General features: G+C 41.2%; 1 protein-coding gene across 4 annotated transcripts; it reads right to left on the bottom strand.

Annotated features, from left to right (window-relative positions):
* Nucleotides 1-767: 767 nt before the first annotated feature.
* Nucleotides 768-17,321, bottom strand: DYRK2 (dual specificity tyrosine phosphorylation regulated kinase 2). 4 transcript variants are annotated; one of them, XM_059726072.1, is made up of 3 exons: nucleotides 17,175-17,321; nucleotides 16,921-17,048; nucleotides 768-6,488 (listed from the first exon to the last, which is right to left on the bottom strand). In XM_059726072.1, exons 1-3 carry the CDS (start codon nucleotides 17,221-17,223, stop codon nucleotides 4,887-4,889), a joined length of 1,779 nt encoding a protein of 592 aa, XP_059582055.1. In that variant the 5' UTR covers nucleotides 17,224-17,321; the 3' UTR covers nucleotides 768-4,886. The 4 variants fall into 4 exon arrangements, with proteins under 4 accessions (XP_059582055.1, XP_019348824.1, XP_059582056.1 ...); XM_019493279.2 differs by lacking the exon at nucleotides 17,175-17,321 and adding an exon at nucleotides 7,810-7,859 and having other exon boundaries at nucleotides 16,921-16,997; XM_059726073.1 differs by lacking the exon at nucleotides 16,921-17,048 and having other exon boundaries at nucleotides 17,175-17,236.
* Nucleotides 17,322-17,597: the final 276 nt, after the last annotated feature.

Genomic DNA, 17,597 nt, shown 5'->3' with positions numbered 1-17,597 from the left:
CCTGTCTTCCTTATATACTCTTACTGAAGATCTGTTTCCTTCGAAGTGTAGCAACAACTTGATGTTTAAAAGAATAAAGAAAAATTATGCTCTGGCGTGTAAGATGAACATTAGAAAACTCAGGCCAAGAAACATTTGAGCAACATTCAAAGGTTACAATAAGAACACAAAAGACATACTGAGTCAGACCAAATGTCCATTTAGACTAGTATCCTGTCTCCAACCGTGGCAAGGAGGAGGTGCTTTATTGGGATAAGTGAGATGGCTGATAAATCCTCATCAGCCATCTTTGGACATGCAGATAATACAATCATGGAAGGCATTCATCCTTGACTGTGAGGGATTGCCAAAGAAGAAGGATTGGGAAAGAATATGTACAGGGCATATCTAATGTAAACCAAGCCCTGTTATACCCTCTCTGCCATCAACTATCATTGATTTGGGGAGGTTAGAGGATATATCCCTGACTCTTAATAGCTACTGATGGACCTGTCTTGTCCTTTAGATATTGTCTAAACATAAATGAACCAAACAGGCTGCATCCATCAATATGTACATACTGTATATGTAAGCATTTTAAATATAAATCTCATTACATACAAATCTCACTAAGCATTTGAAGCTTTGTACTGCATCCCTGGTTACTGTACAAGGAACTTTGTTATTAACTTCAAGGTGTATACCATCAGGCTTTACCTAGTTAAGAAATGCCAACAATCTGAGGGACCTGTATGATCAAACAAAATCCAAACTGCAGTGGAAAGTAGTAAAGTAGGACATAAAGTTTTATTCTGAAATGATCTCTGGCCACAACAACAAAATGTAACAAATATTCACTAAAACAGTCTTACTCCTGTCATCAGCTGTACAATACATACAGTATCATAAAACTGGCCACTAGGATTAAAATCCACTACAACATCTTTAATGTTAAGTGGCGACAGCAGCATCTCACAGAAAATTATACATACATATATACACAGTCAACATTCAATCGTTTTTCACGTTTTCAGTACACACAGTTGCAGCATATTACAGTCACGTGTCTAAGTCGTTGCTCAATAAAAACCCAAGCTACTGCTTAGACATAGTTGTAGCAGTTGAGCTGAGATTTTAATTACAATTCGTAGCAGAGATGTACAAGCCCCTAGAAACAATAATTCACAAATGTATATTTTATTTAAATGCTACCGGAGCAGTATGTTGGGCAATATTAAAATCTTTACCAACATGGAACAAAGTGTTCTTTTCCTACTTATTGGAAACATCATTGATGGAAAAAAATATATACATTTCCAAATGGAGAGTAGCAAATAATACACACTTTTCTTAAAGATTCTAATATTGCCCAATGCTACTTATGCCTAAAGTGTTTTAACATTCTCCGGGAGTCATTTAGAACTCCACACCACCTACCAAGTTAAAAGTGGCTTAAGTGCCTTGCACCCAAATTGTAAAAATCCCTGGCCACCTTTATTAGAGCCAGGCACATATAAAAGGAATGCACTTTGGTTCATACCAAATGCCCTGGGATTAAATCACACTATAAAATTAAATGGTTTGAGGTAAATTTTTACAAATACAGTTGATTTCTGTCTAGTGTTATCATAACAAAAATTTATTTAAAAAAAAAAACAGTCTGATGTTAAGGTACAACCAATGAGGAAGTGCCATCTTTAACCCCTTTAAGCAACATGGAAGTTACTACAAGAATAGAGTGTTCTATCGAGCATAGTAGTATGATTGCCTTATGGTATCTATTAAGGCCTTGAAAAAGTACAGGATGTTTTTAAGACAGGTAGAGCATTTAAAAATAGATTTCATCCTCACTATCTAGTATTCAAAGGGTTAAAGAGGCCACAATGCATGCCCTACAACATGGCATTTATAACAAAAGGCACATTGTTAACACCAAGGGCACAATTTATCCTCTATTGTTAATCTACACATCTTGCATCACTTTGTTGTTCCAAAACACTTAAGTGGTAATGAACACTCCAGTGGTGCAAGAAACTGAGCCAAAGGAGACTGCAACCAAAGACAAGACAACACTGTGCTATTACTAAAATCTGAAAATAGCTCAGACATCCCTAGACAATGGTTACATGTGAGACTAAGCACTGTTTCCAAGCCAACTTCTATGCGCCTAATTATCAGAGCCCTTATAATAAAAATCACATCAAAGCAACATCCTTTTCCTTTTTCCTTCTTTTTACATTTAGAAATAAGCTACAATAAAAAGCAGCTAGATCACTAAAAACCATAACATAGCTGCTTCTTTAGGTATAGTTGAAGTTTCAATGCATTGGGTTAAAAAAATAGCTCTGCACACTATATTTTGGCCTAAAAGTTTCCGGTAGCATTCATGAATAAAGTCAATCACAAATGCATTATTGGCATTTAAGAACTGGTTACATGAAACAGAAAATGTAGTGGTTTTAGCCTATTAATGACCCATGAACGATGTTATAAATGTTTTCTCTTTACATTTACACTGAAACCAGGAACAGAAATCAATCTTCAATTTAAAATGTGATGGGGAAAACTATTGCCTTCCCTAATATAATGCAATCTTCATGCTTTAACATTTGTGAATTTCCTAAACAGCTAATGGTAGAGGGGGAATCCCAGTTACTGCAGAAAAATATAGTTATCATAAGAATCTAATTTTTTTTTTTTTATAAGAAAGCTAATAGGCCTAGAAGTCTATTTTCTAGACCTAGAAATTACCAATCATAAATTAATGGATATTTGGATTACAATGCCACTTTTATTTTAGTTGTATTATTGTATCTCAGTTTTGAACATGATTCCATATAAGCTTACATATTGCACTTACACACACTGTATAAAATTGTGTACATTTAACACTGGGACAGGGAACTATAATTTAAAAAAATAGTAAGAACATTAGTTTATCAAAGCTCTAGTGTTAAAGTTAGCAATTAATAAACATCATCCTTTTTCACAAATTATTTTTGGGGTTTCTTTATGTATTGACTTTTTGGCAAACAGTTGTATGTTTCCTGAGAGTTCTATCTTTTCTTATTACTATCGCACCCCCAGAATTTTAAGTTAATTTAAAATAATTAAGAGCAATTTAAGTTTTAAGTGAAAATCTCAATGAATATGTAAGAGAATTTAACCGGAAACTTTCTTAGCCTCTCTGGGGACCGTGCTTTAAGTATTTTTAATAATTTTTAGAAGTAACGTAGTGAAGTCTGTGCACATAAACATTGTTTATAATAAAGTTATTGAAGTTTTATGAAATCCATCCTAAGGTCGCTCATTCTAACATCCACAAACCCTTCCCTTTCCTTAAAATTCCCTTTGCCTGTCCTTCACAATCCAATGTAGATTATTATCACTGCATATGATTTAATACTGATTTTACGTTTCAAACTGCTTTATTCAAAAATATGTTGCACTGCACAGTAATTCTTACTTAATCCTGGTTCTCATCCCTTGATTAGGACCACCTTCTTTCCATGAGTGCAATTAAAACACATACATGTGTGTGCACACGTGTACACACACACACACACACACACACACACACACACACACACACACACATATATACATAAATCTCTACTGTTCCTTCAAGGTTCTCTTCAGCTATCATGCTAAAGATTAATTCAAATCACTTAAACTTTCCCTTGATGTTTCTCCCTTAGAGATGTACCAACTATTCCACCAATTAAGCTGATGTCATCCACAAAGGATGCAATTAACATGCTAAGATTTAACAATCTTCACATGGTAGTTCTCTAGAAGAGCAAATAGTGTTTTGTCCTTGCATACAGATTTGATCAGAAGGTTACAATGTACCAATGAGGTCATAATCCATCAACTAGAGATTGTCTGGAAAAAATATCTGTGAAACCTATGTAGCATTAACAGTCTGGGAGGTACAGTATAAAGGTGACAACAACTGCAAATATGATGTAGCGAGCCCTGGCTTCACTTAAGCAGAGAGGAGAAAATAGGAGGGAAAAAAAAAAAAAAAAAGAAAGAAACCAAAAGTGAGCGATGTTGGCTGTACACCTGAAATTAAGTGCAAAACATTTTCCTTTACATTTCTTCAAAGTGGCTCATCTGTCTTATTAAGATTTAGAGGAACACATACAATCCCACCCTCATTCATCCTCCCACTGTCTGTTCCTCTCCTTTTAATACAGGGTATGAATGCTAATAAGGTATTCTTAGTCCCAGCAACTTTTTTTTGCACTGATGCCTGCACATTTGTTTTAATCATTAACATTATGTCTCATTTTTTAAAAATTCTCTAGGATGTGGCTGTATCATTATGAAGTCTCAGCTTCCTCAAAACATCATGGAGAAAATGACAATATTAGATGCTATGGCCTCAATTCTGAAAGTGCTTACACAGGTGTCAAACTACTCAGATGAGTAATCTCAAACAAACCAAGCAAACCAAAGACAAGCACAAGTTCATTTTTTGCCAGATTGGGGCCATCATCATTGGGGGTAAGTATGGAAGAGAATTACAAAATTATCCTAAAGGAAAACTAATCCAAACCATGGAAAGAAAGGTTAACATCTTTGATGCCACGCTGTAATGCATGACAGTCAAGTTGTAACCAGTGGCCTGCCACTGATGTTTATTACCGTGCCACACTAATTACAGTAAGGCTAATTGTACTTTAGAAGACAAACATTTTTAAAAAGAAGTACAAAACTTAAAGCATCGTCCCCATATTTTATAAAAAGAAAATCAACATTTCTTACATTTAAAATGAGTGCTTGAAAGATACAAATGAATAGTTATTGAGCAAATAAAAATAGAAATCTGAGCTACTTCATATGAATAAGGCTCAGCCATGTAGTATCTCTTGTATAACCAGCAGTGGGGTTTTTCAAACTCAGCTAACGAGTTTTGGCAACACTGTTCTCTGCTGAATATTCCCATTGGCATCTGTCATCTGAGCCAAATTAGTCCTCAGTTTTGAAGCTGAGCTTGAAGTTGGAGGTAACTTGGAAATTGACGTTATAGCACCAGTGCTCTCCGTTATTCTTTTTGTCGATGTCTTCTCCCCAGTTGGAGGCTTTGGCAAACGTCTCCTAAGCCAGGGATGACGTAAAGCCTGGCTGGGCGTCATACGTATAGCAGGATCCCATTCTAAACACTGTTTTAAAAAGTCAAGGAAGAGGGGATCATCACATCCCTTTAATGCATTCCCCCACTCTCTGCTCTCTGGTGGGCCACGCAATTTTCCCCTCCGGGAACGGCCACCATTGAGTACTACAGAACCATCAGACAAAGTTGTAACAGTACAATAACGGGGATAACCCTTAGAGCTTACAAAGTTTTTGGCTCGTTTGGATGAATCTAGCAGTTTTTGGGAGGGCATGCCCAACAGCTCTATCATACAAGCCAGCTGGTCCCCTTCATCTTCTCCAGGCAAGAGTGGATAACCTGTTAGAAGCTCTGCTAGAATGCAACCTAAGCTCCACATATCAATAGGCATCCCATAACGAGCACCAAGGATCACTTCTGGAGCACGGTAAAACCGTGACTGAATGTAAGTGTAGACACGCTGATGTTCATAACAACTAGAGCCAAAATCAATAACCTTAATACCACTTCTACCCTGCTGCTTCAAGAGAATGTTCTCTGGTTTAAGGTCACAGTGAATGATTCTATTTTTGTGCAAAGCATCCAAGCACTGTAGAATTGAGTGGGCAAACTTGCGAACCAAAGGCAGGCTGAAGCCCTGAAATTTGTTTTTCTTTATTAGCTCATAAAGATTCATACTCAGCAACTCAAATGTCATGCAGATATGGTTGCGGAATGTGAAGTTTTCCAACATATGAATGACATTCATGTTGTTATCCTTATCTTGCTTCCTTAGATGCTCCAAAATTCGGATTTCTTCCGCAGCTTGGCGGTGGAAACGTTTTTCATTTCTCACCATTTTTAATGCCACATGCTGATGTATCTTGTGATCATAGGCTTTCACAACTTGCCCAAAGCTTCCTTTCCCTATCACTTTCAGGACTTCATACCTGTATGCAATATGATCATGGGGTACTTGCACGTAAGACCCCTGGTCATCGTCATATCCACCATTGTTTGGCCCACCAATCACGCCTTGCCGTTTCTTTGCATTTGGACCCAAAAAGTATATTTCAGGGTAGTTGAAAATTTCATGGTGTTCAAAGGCTGATAATTTTTGCATGTATTGCTTCATTGCTTGCTCTGGTGTCATAGGGGAGGCTTTTACCTTCCCTGTTCCATCTGTAGATTTTAAAGAGCTGGAGCTCCCCTGTCGCCTGTGAGCACTATCCAGCTGTCTGTCCTGAACCACTGGCAATCCAGATTTGCCTACTGTTGTAAGTCCATTTGGTTGTGTCGTTAGAACTGTCCTCTTGTTGCTATTGTCTTCGAACAGCTGCTGAACCTGGATCTGGCCGTGGCTACCAACATGTAGGTGCTCATTCATTGTGTGCTTATTGCCTCCAGCCTAAAATTCAAAACAATACATTTCCAATTAAAAAGAAGAATATAGAACTGAAGGATCCAGACTTCCAAAACTCCCAATGCTTCCACCCCACTATGTCAGAATTATTTCTACTAACCATTTTTCTAAAAGTCATTTGTCTATAGTTAGGTTAATATATGATCAATATATCATGATGTTTTCAATACTGGCTGCATTTGCAAGATTCCCTATCTCAATTATTTCCTCACTCTCACAACTATTTAAATTAAAGGTTTGCAGCAAAGATGTGGTAGTACCATGAGCTAATTATTTCTCTGGGCTATCTGTATGGCAACAGTCCAGTCATATCAAGAAGTACGCTAGAGGGAAATTAAACCTGATGCTACAGAATACAAGTAGCAGTTTGACTTAAGCTTGGGATTCACATTATGCCTGCCAGCAAGTCTACTGATAAGGCTCTTTCTGTTCCCTTTCAGTATAAATTCATAATAATTAGGATTGTAAGTCAAAATCTGGTATAGGACAGGACTTTCCATCTTCAGGTCGTGTACAGCCCCTCCCCCACCCCCCTTCCCCCAGGAAGTCCCCCACATTTCCTACCATATGGGCATGACATGGCCCTGCAGAATCCCCCTTCCCTGGCACATGGGCAGTGTTGGCAGCACACACGACTCCCCAACCCAAACCACCCGTGAGAAGGGCAGCTGCAGGGGTCTATGGGCCACTGGCTGGGCAGGCCTGCGGTAGGAAACCAGCTGCTACATATAATTTTAAGCTACAAGGAATATGCTTTGACATTTAAAAAAAAGAAAGAATCTGGAAGTTATAATAATCCAAGAAACTAAGTTTAACACATGGAAATGCCACAGCCTTCTTTCAGCAAAGCTTTTAGTCACTAGACCTAAGTGTATGCTTAAGCACTTTGGCAAACCGAGGCCTATTACAATAGCACTTAGGTAGCATGGAGTAATAGCCATGGTACAGAGAGAAAAAAAGAAAACACACTCTGATACTTCTGTAATTTAGAAAATAGGTCTGGTTTTCTAGTTTTGATTATGGACCAAACATGAGCATTCAGTGATCTCAAACAATAAAAGACCTGAAGCACTGAAGGGTGAAAACAACTAGTGTGCATTACCACATTTTGTAAGGAGAAGCAAACAATATGCAAGCATACACTTGTCACCTAAATATATATCATTAGAATTCCTTATTTATTCTATGCAGAGAATAGTTATTCTGTCCCTAAGAAAGGATTGCAGCAGTTTTAAACACATTAAATTCATGTATAAATTTCAATCTTTAAAATAAAAATAATTTTTCTGTAACTTTTTAAACTTACATTTATCCTTTGTGTAATTCACTGAAGCCAATGAGGGAACACATATGAATCTGAGAATAACAGAGTAATAAAACTAAGCTTTATTGAAGCTATGGATTCTAACGGTGGTAACAGTCAATAGTTACACAAGGAGCTAGTCTGGCTCTTAGGGCCTAACCTAACAAGTGTGAATAGTCACAACTTTGAATGCTCTCATGTGTACATGCTGTAGGTGCTTGGCATTAATAAAAAACAGGTCTTAGGAATTTAAACTCATTCTCTTGGCTCCTTGACCATATGTGGGAAACTTAAAAATATTAGGTACGACTATATGGGGCCTGAATTTTCTACATGAATTTACTGCAAAGAATTCACAAGAAAGTAAGTGAAGCTATAGCTGTGGGACTGACCAGTGCTGAAGATGCATTTACAAATACAGGAACAAAAAAAAAAAAAAATCACCAGCGCATCAGTTTTTTAAGGTAACTTCACAACTGTGATACCAAGTCACGGACTGTAAACAACTTGGCAGCTCACTATTTGATTCAATTCAAAATATTTTTCAAACTAGAATACAGGGTCGTCTTCTTAGCATATCTTGGATAGTATACTGGCAGGAAATATGCAAAATAAGAGTGTCATCTTTGGCCAATTACCCTCTCTCCCATTAATGTTTTGGATAAAAATGACCCAATGAATGTCTTGATGGTCAAGTGTTACCAAGAACATCTTAGAGTTTTTGCCACTAATAGGAAAGAGATATTTTTTTCAATATATCTCCTATATCCCTGTCCACTGACTTTCCGGCTCCGTTACATATTTCCTGTGTAAACATAGGAAAGGCATTTAAATATTTTTGTGTCTCAGTTCCCTATTGATAAAATGGGAGAAAATCTTTCCTTTCTTCTATTCTTGGCCTACTTATTTCAAATGCAACCTGTTCAGGGTGCAGAATGTCTCCTGCTAGATGTTTGTACAGCATCGCTCTGGACAAAACGGAGTACCACTGGTGGCTGGGGCCACATGTTATCATTATACAAACAACCCTCCTTTCTTTCAACTTGGTCTTACACAAGTCTGAGAAGAATTCTACTGCTGTCTCTCTACCTGATATACCAGCTGCAATATTGATGCCAAATCACTCACACAAGTTCACTGAAACTATTATGCAGAAGAACCTAGCCAGAGTAAGAACACTTGCATCCGATTCTCATTTTCTCTTCTTGCAACCAAAGAAAAAGACTACTTCACTAATCGTTTAAAAAATGTGCTAAAACTAAATTCACAAATAACTAGAATGGGTTCCGATTTCAGGCAATGAAAAGTCTGCTGTTTAACTACAAAAGAATGACAGACTTCCCCCATGAGAAAGTCTGTCCATGTAGAGCAGATTATACCATACTGTCGGATTCTATTAAAGTTTTTACTGTGTTGTGACAGACATTTTTAATAAAATCATTCTTCAATGCCCTCCCTTCCTCCCCAAATAGAAAAACCTAGACACTATCTACACGTTTTTGATCATATCCGTTCAGTTTGTCCATCTGAGGTTTGCATAACAAAGAAACTCTCCAGAGTTCCTGGGAGTTGTTTCTGCTGAGCTTACTGTTCTTTCGCATCCATTTTGAATCAGCTCTAACAACAGACCTGTTTTATTTCATCACTGTGATTCAACTGCATATGTTTATTTGCAAAGTCATTTGGGCATGGGTAATCAAATTTGATTGATCTCGCAAGAAATGTTATGACATGCTAACATTCAGAGCAAAGGAGATTGAAACATTCAAGCACAGAGAAGATATATAGAATATTGACACTAATTGCCTCCCTTGTTTGAAATCTCAGAAGCACCAGGAATTAAGCCTTCAAGGAAACTTAAGTGCCCTGTCACTCCTAAAGGCAATTCCTCCAGGTCAAGTTTGAAGAATATTTGTTTGGCATTTCCTGGAAGAGGGCCCTGTTCCTCTCCATCTTTTCTTCTCTCACAGCCAAAAAGAAGACTTCAGTCCTCAGAGCAGTTACAAGAACCAAATGCACTTAATGGGAGTTGGCTTTGTTCTGGAAGGTGACGAGCATAAAGATTAAATGCATGTGGAAGACTATGTTGATATGACTAGCACAAAAATGCTGCAATGTACAAGTTGAAAAAACTCAAGCCAAGAAATTCTAGAAATCAAAATTTCTTCTGGCACATTAATTTAACGACACTTAATGATGCACATTATCAACAAGCTAGGACAACAATAGGAAATAATATTTAAGGGCAATTAGGCTGAGCCACTGCCCTCTCTTTTGGAATTTATTGACTAAAGTGCTAAACTTGAATTCATTTTCATTTTCTTAATTTGATTCCCCAGATGATACGGGTTCATTGTTGTCTGCATTTAACAAGCACCGCAGTTTTCATTAGATGAATCTGTACATTCCTCAAATTGACAGTCTTTGTCTTGTACAAAGGTCTTAACAAAATTAATTTATCCATCCATTGGTAGTGAGCAGGGATTCTTTTTCCAATGAGCATGACTGCAAATAGCACTTCAAATTTTAGACAACGTTGTTCTGCCTTCCTCGGTCTTTAAAAATCTTCAACGTTTCTTCTGCTGCTGTTCATAATTTTTATGAGGGGCAGAAAGAAATTACCAAGACTTTCTGGGTTTTCTGTATCCCCACTTGATCCTAAATAGCATCAATGCATGCATTTTGTGCTCACGCTTGTAAGGAAGCAGAATTTAGTACTGGACATATTCAGAGTGGAAGGGGCTGAAAGACAACTTGAGAACCTACTCACATAGTAGTCACACAGCTACAGAGTGTGAAACTGCTTATTCTCCCTTTAAATAACCTAAAGAGGGTTTCAGATTTATCAGGCTTACCAAGCAGAGGCTGAAATATAAGATGGAGTTTCCCTCCCTCACACAGGCTACTGGAATACAGAGACACTATCACAGAGCTCTTCTACCTAGCAGTTTGGAGGGATGAAGACTGAAGTCTCCCCAGGGTTTTGCCTCTACATTTCAGCCTCTGGTCATAGGGGCAGAACTGTTTCATCTAGTGGATGAGCAAACGGCAGCTTGTGGCCAAGTCTATAAATAGATATTGTTTTTGGAGTGGGATCAGCTGTGCCAGGATGTGCCCTGGAAGAACAGATCCACTTCACTAGCATCTACAGATGCCACCAAGGCCACTGTTCTGCAGGATTGGGCCCATGCTGCTCCCAGGGTTTCACCCTGCACAGATGTGGCCCTGAGCTGAGAAGTGGCAGAGATACATGCACTACAAGAATACCTCGTGGGAGAATTCCCAGGGCATGTATCTGTGAGCATCAGTGGTGCAAGAGAATTGCCAAGGCATGCATCTGCAAGCGTCACTGGTGTAAGAGCATTCACATGGTACACAATGGGCAAACAAATGTCCTCCCATTTAAAGAATCATAAACTGTGATTACCTCTGGTCCCAGCAACATTTTTGGGCACCTGAGGCATGACAAAGGGCTAGGATATCTGTTTGCTCACAAATTGTGCCACAACAAAAAAAAACCTATGGTGGCACAAGGGCAATGTCCTGTTTGTACCCTAAGTTACCCTGCTATAGTGATCTTATTACCCACTCTGGATGCATAAGTGTCCCCATTATAGGATCACCCTCCAGAGGTGTGCAGACATTTCCCTGTTCCTATAATGGGGGACTTACACACCCAGTGGGGGTAAGAGAATCGCTCCTACACTTCAGCTGGGTTACACAAAGTTGGTCACAAGCTGCAGCATGGGCGACTGGTGCCACCTTAGTCAGGGGGGCACATGCCCCCCCCCAGTGACCAGTCAGTGACCGCAGCCAATCTTGCCAACTGGGAGGGGAGCCTACAGCAGCTAATCTCGCCAACCGGGGGGTGCCCCCGCAGCTGATTGTGCTGGCTGGGAGTGACCACAGACCTCCTGGAAACAGCCACAGTGCTCCCACTCCTCAAGCAGTGCTTGCAGGGGGGGCACCAGTGCTCCTGCCTGCCCCCGCCTGTCGCCTAACCAAGGAACACTGGCTGTCAGGGGGTGCATGTGCAGCCCCTACGTGCCACCTCCTACACGTCGCCACTGAGCTGCATTTTGGACAACCACTAAATGAAACAGAAGGGTCCTGACAATTTTATCAAGTCCAAGCTTGTGCAGCTTACAAACTCCACTGGATTCACTAGTGAAGCTTGTAAGTTCCCTGAACCATAACTAATGGACTTTTGGAGACATAAAGGGCTTTAACATGTCTTAGCTGAGTGCTGAAATGCTTGCAATATTCACAAGCACCATCACTATTTGATTCGAATGTGTAAACCTAACATGTTTATAAAATATCAGCTTCTGCTTCCACAGGTGAGCTTGTAAATTCTTGTAACCAAATAGCTGCACAGCCATATCTCTACCCGTGTACATTCATATCATGGTTTATTGCCCATCCTCAGTTTTATATTTATAAAGGTTTATCATTTTCTCAAGCTCATTTCTTCTCAAATATCAAAGCATTAATTTCTCACTAAAACTGGTTTTATGTGACTACCAAGTTTGAACTCACAAAATTTACTTTTTGAAGCTATCTGGGAAAATCAGCTATAGAAGAAAATTTAAGTAAAAATGTTTTCTCTATTATTTCATAACTCTGAAAACGTGACTGCTATTTTGCTTAATACTTTGTTTGTTCGTTTTATGGAAGGGGAGAAAACTGGTTAAAAAACATCCACATACACCCTTAGAAAAAATTAATACAGAAACCATTTTTCCAGCATGTTATAAATGTTTCAAGACAAGATTTTAGAATGAAAAATATTTTACAATCATTACTATAGCACTGGTAGCAGTTATATTTAAATTGGATCCTGTGTGCTAAAACTGGGAACTGATTAGCAGTCAAGTTTATTTCAGTAGCTAAGGCCCAGTAAGCGTATAGCTCTATCCCAGTATTTTCTGTTATGTCCATCACTGTAGGAAACAGTATAAACCTTGGTATTTCCATCTATTAATTATATTTCCTAACAATAAGGAACTATATGCAATCAATACCTAGGATATTATTTTTTATCTTTGCTTGTTAAAGTCATTCAGCTTCAGGAATTGTACTCATGAAAACTGCCCAAGGCAAACAGATGAGCTATAATTATTTACAATCAATCGGGTCCATCAAAAACATAAACAACCATTTATGCTGTCATCAGAACGCCAAAAAATGATTCCTGAAATGAATCTTAATAAAAAATGACCACGCACACCACACAAAGGATGAACAAGGGCTCTAACTGTTAAGACATTCAGTAGAACAAGACATGTCAGTCTGATGTGACAAAAATATTAGGGAAGGGAACATTTTGCCAAGGCAATAAATAGCACACTTCCAGAAAGTGTGTTACACAACATACTTTGCTCTCTAGGATAGTTCCAGGTGCTTGGCTTTCAGCTGCTTTGTGCCTGTCATGCCACAGGCATATAGGTATCAGGTGTAGCATGCTTCAGAGCTTATTTAATTTATAATGTGCATATGGCTGAAGGTCTTTTTTCTGGGATAAATGGATTCAACAGTGTATCTATGTTTATAACTTCTAAAAATAGCTGTTTATTATCACGCTAGCAATATGGTGCCATTGTTATAATGACCCTATAATTACTATACTTCTTACACATGAGAAGACAAAGTCCTTGCCCTGGAGAGCTTGCTCTCAGTATTAAACGTAACAAAATTCACCCAGAGTGGACTGATTACTTCTGGCACACATCCCACTCCAAATTCCTTTTTGAAAAGTTAACTTTGATCTTGCATTGCAACGGCTTTAAAATACTGTCATAGCAGGACCTCATCTCAAGAGCGATGGTTCTGTGAGTGCCTCTGATCTCACAAATATTTCCCTAAAAAAATACAACATTCTTGTGGCACCACAAGCAATTGATTATGAGGGGGGCAGGAAGCAATAAGGAAACATCTATTGTATTTGTCAACAGTCATAGGATTAAACAGCTGCTGGAAAGAAACAGAACTTGCAGCATAGATGTCCACAAGCTTTCAATTACAGGAGTCTCAGAAACTCAGGATATTATACTGAAATGTAAACTAAACTGTCTGATATGGAGTTGAGGCCAAAGAGCATGAGTTAATGAAAGCTGGTGAGCAACAGACAGTTAACTGAAAGTAGGGAAATATTAGGAGGGGCTTGAATAAAGATGACAAAATCTTTTGGTGCACTGTAGAAGGGCAGTTGTTACCAGCCTAAACAGCAGGAGGAGACTAAAACTGCAATAATGGAAGAGAAACTGGAAGAGTATAGGGCAGAAGTGTGAGTGCAACAGGAAGAATAGAGAGATGTAGGCAAAGCAGAGGACAGAGACAAGACACTGGTAGAGGTACTCACAGATGGATGGAGATTTACATGAGCAGAGCAGGTGGCAAAGATTATCTTTGCCACAGCATGTAAAGTGGATACAAGGGTTGAGATGTGAGATGAAGACTGAAGTAAAAAAAAAGTTCACAGCAAACAAAGCAAGAACTAAAGATTTTGAAAGTAGGGAACAGATACAAAAGGACAGATTTTGGAGAAAAGGACTAGGAGTCTGCAATGACCCCTCCAACATTTTCAAGCTTGAGTGTCCAGAAAAATAGTGGAAGTATTGATGAAAATGGAGAAGGAAAGGATTAGGATAGTCTCACACTCTTAAAAAACAAACATATTAACCAACACAACCTGGTGCAATACACTGCTAAGTCTGTCTGCTTAGCAACACAGGTTGCCATGATGACAGAGACTGAAGCCATATCTCTGTCCTGATGTTCACAAACTTCTAAGGGAAGGCACCTCTCCCTGTCTGACCCTGCTGACTAATAAGACGAGACAGGATTTTCACAGAAGTTGAACCTATAGCATATGACTCAGCTGTGTAAGCAGTTAAGAATGGCAGTGGGCCCCTTCACTTTCATTATAAATTTCTTCAACTTGGTTTTCCCTCTACAGGTTCTTCAGATATGTGTGCACACACACACACACAAATATCTAAACATGCTATTTTTCCTAAAGGCTGGGAAGGCAAAAGAGACTGCTATTTTTATTTTTAGCTGTGTGGGAGGTACAGAAACTACGGTGATGGGAGCCATGTAAGTATATGCACAGAGGGAGGGAAGTCAATGTAGAAAGAAAAATTAGAAGTTCCATTTTCAGCTCTGTTTTGAAGAAGTGGTGGGAAATAAAATTAAAGGGAGTTCAGTCAGGCAGTGTTAAGGGAGGTCACTGCAGCTACAAATCCTAGAATGATCTTGCAACCAATATATCCAAATGGTTTTAAAAGTTACAATCCACCATTCTGATGTCACAACTGATTCTTACCATAAAAAGTTATGTTCACATCTTCTACCAACCACAAAATAACAACCTGCAAAATTCAGCGAGGCAGCCTGCAATACTTCTAAAATAGTACTCAAGGCTAAATAAGTGGCATATCACAGAGACACAGATTTTAACAGTGAGAGCTAGAGGGACCTGAAATGCCATAAAATTGTGCTTGCCCTTTTCTGCTAAAAAACCCATCAGGGTTCTGTACTATCAACACCATGATCCTAGGCCAGCAAGCAGAGATAGACATGAGGACTACTATATCTGTATGAAGCCCAAATTAAATCCATGGGTGAATGCACATGTCTGTGCAAGAACACTTGCATGGCTATTTTCTATGTTTTTACTATTATGTCTTATATTTTGCTTTAAAAGAAAAATGTAAACTGCCTCCACATTGTTTTAACTCAGCCAGCACTTTACCAGCTCTCCATCTGTTTAACTACAAACAAAATTTAGCCTCTGTGTTTACAGAGGCATATAGTACTGTACAGAAGTAGCTTCAGTATATACACATGCTATATAGATATAAATATATGACATGCGTGTGTGTGTGTAGGCATGTATAAAATATAATGATATATATATAGCACTTGTAGCAGTTATACTGTTTAAATTAGGTCCAGTGTGCTCAAACTGGGAACAGATTATCAGTCAAATTTATTTCTGTAGCTAATGCCCAGTAAAAATATAAATCTATACCATAATGCCCATCACTATAGGATAAAGTATAAACCTTGTCCATAGGAACCTGTAATTGTTCCTGGAATTTCTATGTATATCAGGATGCTCCATAAGAGAATGAACTGATATTCTACAAATGAAAGAGGGGTCTGCGGGGGGAGAGAGAGAGTGTATGTGCATGTGGGTAAAACATACTGATGCTGAACATAGACCCATCTTTGATTTGTAGAACATCAGGTCATTCTCTTATGGAGCATCCTAAATTTAATGTTCAATTAAAAAAAACAAAATGGAAAATGAAAGCCTTAAGCTTCTTCTTACGGCAAGTGGATCGGAGTAAGATATCTGTATCCCAAACGCTATGCAGAAAGCCGCTGCAACGCCGAGATCCGAATGCAGACAGTTTCACCTTCCACCAGCACATAATCACATTACAGTGTAAAGCTCTGCCATATGTTTACAGAGATAGCATGTGAGCATCCAACCGGGCAATCATTAGTCTGAAGCAAAACGCAGGGGTGAGCGCTGCCTTCTGCATAAGGACACCTTCTGCCATCGACAAGGCAATCAGAGGGACGGACGTGGCAGTGATTTGGGGCTCTTGCACCACCCGGGAGAGGGAGACCCACCCCTCCAGAAATAGCAGCTTGTTTGGGAAGCCCCATGGCTGGTGGATTGGCCAGGACTGGGCGAGGATGGGAGCTAACCACCCCCCCATCCCATCCCCTCCCGTCTCCTCCCTCCACCTTCCTTCGGGAAAGAGCTGAGGCAGTTCATGAGACACATCAATGAGCAAAGAGCAGCCTTCAGGTCAGGCCTCCAACCCCAGCCCCCAGCCCTGGCACATCACCCGGCGGCGGCGAGGGAAGGGCTCATGTGTCCCTGCTAAAAACAGATTCATGAAGGGGTGGGAGGGGGTCAAAAACAAAGCAGCTTCTCAGCGGCCCTGACCGTGCGCCCAGATGTGAGCTGATGTTGCCCCGCTCCCGCACGAGACTTGTTGAAACCAGGAGCCCCGGGGGCGAGGGGAGGGGAGTGGTGTCTCCCCGCGGCCAGGCTGCAGCGCGCCCCCCGCCCCGGCCCGGCCCGGCTCTCACCGTGTGCGCGGCGTTGCTGGCCCGGAGCGGCGGCAGCGCGATGGGAGACGGCGGCCCGGCGCCCGCGGCCGTGCGCGCTCCCAGCCCCGGGGAGGGCTGCGGCTGGCGGCCGCTTTCGCCTGCCCGGCCTGCGGGGGGAGAGCAAGCGGTGAGCGGCGGCGCGAGGGGACGGACCCCGCCCCGCCCCGCCCCGCCCCGCGGGTTGCCTCCCCCCAGACCCCGCGGGGCCGGGCCGGGCGGCCCGCGCTGCTCACCGACTGGGTAGGCGGCGGCGGCGCTGGTGGAGGGCTTCCTGGTTAACATGGCCGCTGCGGCGCCGGCGGGGGGAGCGGCATGTCAGCAGCGCCGGGCGGCTCGGCCTGGCCGGGCAGCTGCGGCCTCGGCGACGCCCCGCCGCAGCCCCCTGGCGCCGGGCCCGCCGGGCACAGCCCCCGGCCGCCCGCGCCCCCAGCCCCGGCGCATCCCCGCGCGCCCGGACCCGCCTCCCGCGCCCGGCCGAGGGGCGAGCCCCGCCTCGCCGCCTCTCTCCTCCCCCTGGCGGAGCAGCGACCCCCGCCCGGCCCCGCCGCCGCCGCCGCCGCCCCCGCCCCGGGGAGGACTGGCACGTGCAGGGCCGAGGAGCCGACTCCCACCTCGGAAACCCCCTCCGCCCAGTCCCGCCCCGCCGCCTCCCGTGT

This window comes from Alligator mississippiensis, chromosome 4, assembly GCF_030867095.1.
Source record: "Alligator mississippiensis isolate rAllMis1 chromosome 4, rAllMis1, whole genome shotgun sequence".
NCBI lineage: Eukaryota > Metazoa > Chordata > Crocodylia > Alligatoridae > Alligator > Alligator mississippiensis.
The sequence above is the reverse complement of the archived record's forward strand: the minus strand, read 5'-3'. Positions and strand labels throughout refer to the sequence as shown.

Coding starts and splice junctions, on each gene's coding strand:
- DYRK2 (XM_059726072.1), bottom strand. CDS start 17,223: ATGTTAACCAGGAAGCCCTCCACCAGCGCCGCCGCCGCCTACCCAGTC. Junction 17,049..17,174: donor CGCCGCCGCCTACCCAGTCG/GTGAGCAGCGCG, acceptor CTCCCCCCGCAG/GCCGGGCAGGCGAAAGCGGC. Junction 6,489..16,920: donor CCAGCAACGCCGCGCACACG/GTGAGAGCCGGG, acceptor TTTGAATTTTAG/GCTGGAGGCAATAAGCACAC.